Below are 7,125 nucleotides of genomic sequence, written 5' to 3'. Positions count from 1 at the left end.
GAAAAACAAATCTCAAGCATATTTTAACTTCATATTACTTCAAATGGTTGCAATGTGCTGTAAAATATGTAACTTTTCATTATGATGCATTATGAAGACAGGTACGTTTAATGTCCTATTGCAGACAAAGAGGTGACACCCAACCCAAAAAGTTACATAATGCACCTTTAAACTAACCATTTACACCTGCAGCACTGAAGGCAAGCTGGGTGATATGTCTTACCTAAGGACACATCTGCAGAACGCACATATGGACATGATACTGAATGATTATTCAGTATCATGTCTGCCCAGGTCATAATGTCTGGACTGTTTATTGATGTGATTGTAACTGTACTGGTGGCGTGTGGCGTGTGGCGTGGCCTTCTGCCTAACCCTGGACAAGTATGTGGATAATGAGCGGCATCTCCAGGGGCCAGTCGGTCTGTCATTGTGGATCAGTACAATAAGTGTATGGAACTTCTCCCAAGAGTCTCGTGATTAACATTTTACAGCACAAAACTTCTAAAGGGAGATGAATAATAGGTGTATTAATATGGGAAAGTGAAGTCATACTTTGGTTTGGTCTCTACTAAGGTGCCGGTCCTTCCTCACAATGATACAAATATAGTTCCCGAAGCAGCTCTCATTCTGTATAGTTAAAGTTGCGCTATGTAAATTTCCTGGTTAGTACCCATGGAGATGTTATTGCTTTGTCTGTAATATTCCACATGGCATTAAACTTGTGTATTCCCCACTGAGAAAAGTAGGTAACTCAATGAGGCCAAGTTACAGGTCAGCTCTGTGGAGACGCTAGAAATACATCTTTTCAAGGGATTTTGGAGCAATAAAAACTCATGTAAATGGATAAATGTAAGACGGGTAAGTTCAAGTATAGGCAAAGCAATAACATCTCCATGGAGACGAGTAAACGGCGGAAACCAGAAAAATTACAAGACCAAATCAGTTCCTGTTTATGTATTCTTCCATGAACTATATAAGAATCACAACGTAACTAGTAATATATGGAACCACTTTCTCCTTTTTTCATTTTCTTTATAGCAGCAAATACATACAAAGACTTTACACCAGAACAATATTTTAGGACATATTTATATATTCACATGAGCACAAAGATGGTGGCTGGAGATTAGATTATTTCAGTTTGTGTAGACGTCATAATTTACCAAGAGGCGTGTGGCTGGTTCCTTGTACTACTGACAATAAAGAGCGACACCTAGGAGATTGTGAAGTTGTTTGTGTTCATATATTTGTGATTTTAAAGCCATTAGGGTATACATATTAAGACCATTATTTAAAGACATTTCTTATTGAACACGGTAAACTTACTTCTTTTTACAGTACTATCATTTTGGTACTTTATTGTATTTTTATCTGTAATTTTATTTCAAAGCCTGAGTACTTTAAATGCAAGCCAATTGTCGAGTACTTGCACCCATGCTTTTGTCTATAAGACCTCCTGACCAGTATAGAAATAGCCACACGCCTGCACTGGTACATATTATTACTATCTGACAGTTGTGCGTGTCCTCCGTAGCAGTTGTCCCGGGACAGCTCCACTATAGGGCCCTTCATTAGAGTCTGGAGTCTGTACTGAGAGCCCTGCTGTGTCCTGGACGGGTGGGGGACAGTTGGTGTGGACAGCTGCGGTCGGCCAAAGAAGAAACACTCAAGTACATTCATATAGTCCTCCAGTCAAATGGTTGGAGTTGTATGAAGCCTATGTAACAGCTTTAGCAATAAATAAAACGGTTCAGTTCAGTTGTTCCACTTTTTGTTCCACTTCCACTCTTGTCCAAAATGGTTGAGATGCAAGTGGCTCCAATCAAATTAACTTGCTTATTTCACAAGGTTACCGCTGTGTACCACTACATGGAGTCTCGAGGTTTTGCCAGTTTCTTTTTAAAATTCACAGTCAACTTTAAATGCATTGTGAAAAAAGGACAAAAATGCAATCTCCCTGACAGTGTAAACATGCTATTCTCAACACATGCTTTCAATGCAAATGAGAAGTTTGTACAATAATAATCGTAACAACTCCATGTAAAACCAAAGAGTGTGAAGTTCCTCTAGTTCAGTGTCCCCCCAGTGAGCCACGCAGTTGTCCACAGTCAGGGACAGCATGTGTCTTTGTCTGTCTTTTTCCAATTTGGGAATGTCGTCCACAAGTTTCACATTTGTGTCTTTTTGTCCCACTTTTGTTGCAGTGTGCGTCCATCCTCACGCGCACAGTCCTCCGTAGCACAGGGCTGTAAGCAGACCATTACAGAGCATTACACTTCCCTCAAAGCAGGACTCAAAACCAGTACAAATCCTTGGTCTTATCCTGTGCCTGAAGACCTGAGAGACAGGAGTGGACAGAGGACACAAAAGCAGGAAGAAGTGAGGACAAAGGAGAGAAAAGAGAGATTATAAAAGCGGTGAACACACACACACAGGCCCGAGGCTGAGGAAAGGAAACAGCGGAGGAGAGAAGGAGGTGACAGCTGGTGTCAAAGCGCTGACTGATCCACAGCATTCAGGGTAAACTGAGCTATATGCTTCAGACCTGATTTACAAGCTCAAGTGGTTATCAAGCGACGCTGATGTCAGAAATGTCCTCACTTTAGCAGTTTACTATTTTTTAGACTAAACGTCACTACACTCCACATACCGCCACATAGTATATACATGTCCATATATGTTACACTGTCCAATTTTGTGGACATAAAATTGCATTCTGAAGTATTTTCAAACACTCAAGACAAGATTGGTAAAATGTCTTTCCCAGTGGGCAAATACACTAAAGGCAATACATTATTGAGCTAATATCAATATGTATTTTAGCAATTTTTGATCTCCAAAAAAAGCAAAGCAACAAGTTTTTATGGTCCCACTTTTACATGGTTTACTATTCAGTTAAGTTTATTTTTTTACATATATATGCACACAGTACATAAGTAGTGAAATTCCCCAATAATAATACCCCAAACATGTTAGTTAGCCAAGCATGAGTGAATCACATGTACCTGTGTCCATGTTTAGTCCTATGTCCCCCGCTCCAGTGAAGGCCCCGCTCCAGGCTGACCCGGCCCCAGACTCGCCCTTACTGCCCAGGTCACAGGGCGATGCACTGGGGCCCGGCACAGAGCTGCTGGAGGCCAGGCGATGGTGTGAGCGCACAGAGGGCATGAGCAGAGAGCCATAACGAGGGTCAAACGCCGTCCCGTACATCTCGTGCACCCCGGGCCGAGAGTATGCCGAGCTCTGAGAGGCTATAGCACCCCCCAGGGAGTAAGGGTGGTGGTGATGGTGGTGGTGGTGGGAGGAGTGCCAAGCTTCTGGGCTGGGCTGGTGCAGGTGGGAGTGCAGGGAGGCAGAGGAGTAGTGGTCCCCAGGAAAGGAGAGCTCTGTGTGGGACGCAGACAGAGCACTGCCCAGGGCTGAGGACACGGAGGGCTGGTAGGAGCTGTTCCAAAATGAGGGTGGGAAACTCCTCTGGCTCATCGGAAATGTGCCATCTGGGATACACACACAAGAGGGTAAAAGTTCATAATGTTTTGTTTTTTCCAGTTAATGCAGGAAGAAAACATGACCTAACATCTTCTTCCACACTCTTCCTCACATCCATCTTATTGCTCTATTTTCACTCATAGTAGCAGGTTGTGCAGTTCTGATGATCATTGTCAGATGTGTAAAATAAAATTTCCAATGTCTCAAAAAGTTTCATAGTCTTTAGAAAATGTGAACTCACACACACACTAATTAAGTGATCACAGACCTATAAGTCATGGAGCTACTTGATGCCTCATAGAAACCATGGCAAGCTCACAATCTGCCATAAGGTACAATCTGCCCATCTCTCATAAGAACAAAAATACTTTCAGTGCAGAAATGAATTTAAATGTATTTTGCACATAGCTGAAATATTAATTTATAATTAATATGGCCTATTATGTATCCATGCAAAAGATTAATTTCATTTATTTATGTATAAAACATTAAAATTGTAATTGCAGATCTGACCCATCTTGTTAAATGATTTTTTTTTTTTTTTTTTTTTTCAATTTCAATGAAGATCTGAGATTTGAATGTGTTGAATGTGAAAAAGATTTATGTCAATTTCATCTGCAACACACTGTTGTGACCTAGGTTTGAGAGAACTAAAAATCACAGCTGAAGAACTACAATAGTTGAGGTGAGAGAGTCTGCAACACTGCATCTCTATAGATTTTAGGTCCTCCACGTGAGTGGAGAGAACTGTATTTAAAATGACCACAAGTATTGATATTGAGTATTCTCCTCCTCACCTCTGCCCTTGTGAGTGGAGCTGTAGCTGGTCTGGCTCAGAGCGCGGCTGAAATGCTCATCCACCACAGCGCTGATGTCTCCCTGGAAGTACGTGAACAGGACGCAGCGGGCACTCAGGTACTCGGCTCCAGGGGGCAGCTCCTTGTCCTCTTCTTTGATGTTGGGGGGGGCACTGGAGCCCACTACACGACCGCTGCTCTCCGGGTGCACCTCTTGCATTTTGGAATACAAAGCCAGTTTCTGCAAAGAGTAACAGATAAGTGAACTGTGAAATTAATTTGTGTTTTATTCAAAGTAAACATTGATCTTTGACCCCGATGGTGGTGAAATATGCTTTTGGATGCGACGCAGGTGTGTAGGACAGATAAACCCACTAAGCCCTTTTTAACGCCTTCATGTTTATGTGGACATGCCACAGAGGCTAACTGTGACCCAGAGAGTTAGCGCTGCAGTCAGATGGAATTAGCTGAATTTTAGAGTGTGTTTAAGTGATAGTCTGTCAGATCATTTCATTTGAATCCTAAATCACAATAGGAATTTTAACACTTAGTTAACTGATTCATTTATTTATTTCTAAGAAAAGGGTCAAGAGTCGAGACGCTCTTAAACTTAAAAACACTCCATATCTATTCTATTGCAAGCACTTTTCATATTTCTGTATACAGATAAAATCTATTTTCAAAATGTAGCATCTTAAATGAATCAATTAACTTAGTTTTTATGAAGAAAATTCCCAAAACAATGCTCTAAAATTTAAATCTGAAAACTAACTGCGACAATCAGTGGATTCCAAAAATCATTTGACCATATTTTGTAAAACTGTTGGATAGATCAAATCAAAATTAACAAGAAGATAATGTAAGACTAAAACTTTATGTCATATATAAGAAAATAAATGTACGCAGAGTGTAATAAAAATAACGGAGGCAGCGGCTGATGCTGGGTCTATTTCAGCCTCAGACAAAGTGAGTTTTGGCACTATGTGAAATATGTCCTGCATGTTGACTGAGAGCCTTTAAAGAGAGTGGGAAAAAGGAGACGACTTTTACAGCTCTGAGAGGGCCTCCTGCCGCCAGGGCTAAAACTACAGCAAACATGAAGCAGTTTGGTAACTTGTTTACAACACAACAATTTAATTAATCAACAATTAAGATGAATTTAAATCAAAATCATGCTTTTAGGGGGATGAGTACAAAAATCTGCTACAAACATTTGTGAGAAAAATCTATTTTTCACCTGGAAATGAATAAATAATTAACTATAGCAAGATGATTAAAGAGTAAAGTTTTGCGCTCTAGACACAGACCACAGTTTTGTGATTTTGTAAAAGAGAGAATAGATGAACGTGTCTGAAAAAAACGACTTAAACAAGTCTAACTCAAAGCATAACCCAGTTTTTGGTTCATTTAAATTTCTTAATTCATGTTTTTTAACTTTAGACCGTTCTAGGGCGCACGTACGCGGCGCACGGTGGGTCAGGCACCGAACGCAAGAACTTTTACGCAACAAAAAAGTTTGCTAAAGCCACTTCACAAGTACAAATATTTGGAGTAGATCCAAACTATTATCCGGTGTCGTAGGTGGAGGTTCGTACCTGGTGATGGTATGGGCTGTAGGAGCTGAAATAAGGCTGAGGACCAAATACTTGGTACATCACATCCAGGCAGCTCATGGCGGAAAACTCACGCAGAAGAGGCACGCGTCATGAGGGTTACGCTCGTGAAGTGGCAGCAGAAGCAGCGCTATAATCCCGGGACATACGGAGAGAGCCGCGGACCCGAGGGCCTCTGATCACCGCTCTGTGCCGCTCTGCTGCGCGCTATACCCAACACTGAACACACGCGCACACAAGGAATCCCCTACAGCCCCCGCGTGGCGCAGCCTGAGGTCCACAGCCAATCACGGGCCAGTTACTGCACAGCTTTATGGGCTTTTAATTACTGGACACTAGTGCTCCATGCTACGCCTTAATATGTTTTAAGTAACTCTGAACATTTGAATAATGCCATGTATGAGCTAATTATCCTGCATTAGGCACATACAAAGATCATTAATGATGTGGTTTGTTTATGGTCTAAACCTGAAGTTTTTTCTGTCCACTATAACTGCTGAATCTCATACTCTCATGAATACATTGCATTTTGAACCTCAACTAATAGGTCTATAACCTAATCTTACATTATCTGGACTAATCTGGGAAAGAGTGAGCCAGAAGATGTTATTATGCTCTATGTTCCACATTAAAAATAAATTTCAGTATCTTCAATGAGACAACTAGGTCAGATCTATGGAGAGGCGAAAACTTCTAATAGAAAAAATGCAAGATAAATTTCCTTATTACTAATCTGTGGAACATTCCAGGCAAAGCAATAACATCTCCATGGAGACAAGTAGGTGGAAGACCCCATAAAAGGTTACATAGTGCACCTTTAAATAGGACTATAGTGTTTATAGAGACAAACACAGAGGTCACAGATAACAGGCCTATTTTCTGTCACTTTCATAGAGAATGTCGGCTTGGACCAGGCTCACAGTGTTATGCTCTTATATGATTATATCATGTTGGCACATTACAGTACATGCTGAAAAGGCAAATCACCAGCAGTTAAAAGCACAACAAACCTGCTGTTTGAACCGCACTCACCAGATTCTCAAATTATTGGGGTCAAAGGTCAAACATGACTCCTAGTTTGGTGCTTTTACTAGATGTCAGGGGTCAACAGTGGTAGTTATTTCAATGCAGGGCAAACACGGTTAATTACTGTAAAACATTTCGCACCAGGGCATTAGCTCAGAGCCAGATAAACATTACCAAATTTGTGCCTTAAACCTAAC

General features: G+C 41.0%; 1 protein-coding gene across 2 annotated transcripts; it reads right to left on the bottom strand.

Moving 5' to 3' along the window:
• Nucleotides 1-1,895: 1,895 nt before the first annotated feature.
• On the bottom strand, nt 1,896-6,108 carry vgll2a (vestigial-like family member 2a). 2 transcript variants are annotated; one of them, XM_033991061.2, is made up of 4 exons: nt 5,885-6,108; nt 4,290-4,530; nt 3,009-3,500; nt 1,896-2,340 (listed from the first exon to the last, which is right to left on the bottom strand). In XM_033991061.2, exons 1-4 carry the CDS (start codon nt 5,960-5,962, stop codon nt 2,297-2,299), a joined length of 855 nt encoding a protein of 284 aa, XP_033846952.1. In that variant the 5' UTR covers nt 5,963-6,108; the 3' UTR covers nt 1,896-2,296. The 2 variants fall into 2 exon arrangements, with proteins under 2 accessions (XP_033846952.1, XP_055088171.1); XM_055232196.1 differs by having other exon boundaries at nt 1,896-2,249.
• Nucleotides 6,109-7,125: the final 1,017 nt, after the last annotated feature.

The sequence above is a fragment of the Periophthalmus magnuspinnatus genome, chromosome 24 (assembly GCF_009829125.3).
Source record: "Periophthalmus magnuspinnatus isolate fPerMag1 chromosome 24, fPerMag1.2.pri, whole genome shotgun sequence".
Lineage (NCBI taxonomy): Eukaryota > Metazoa > Chordata > Actinopteri > Gobiiformes > Gobiidae > Periophthalmus > Periophthalmus magnuspinnatus.
The sequence above is the reverse complement of the archived record's forward strand: the minus strand, read 5'-3'. Positions and strand labels throughout refer to the sequence as shown.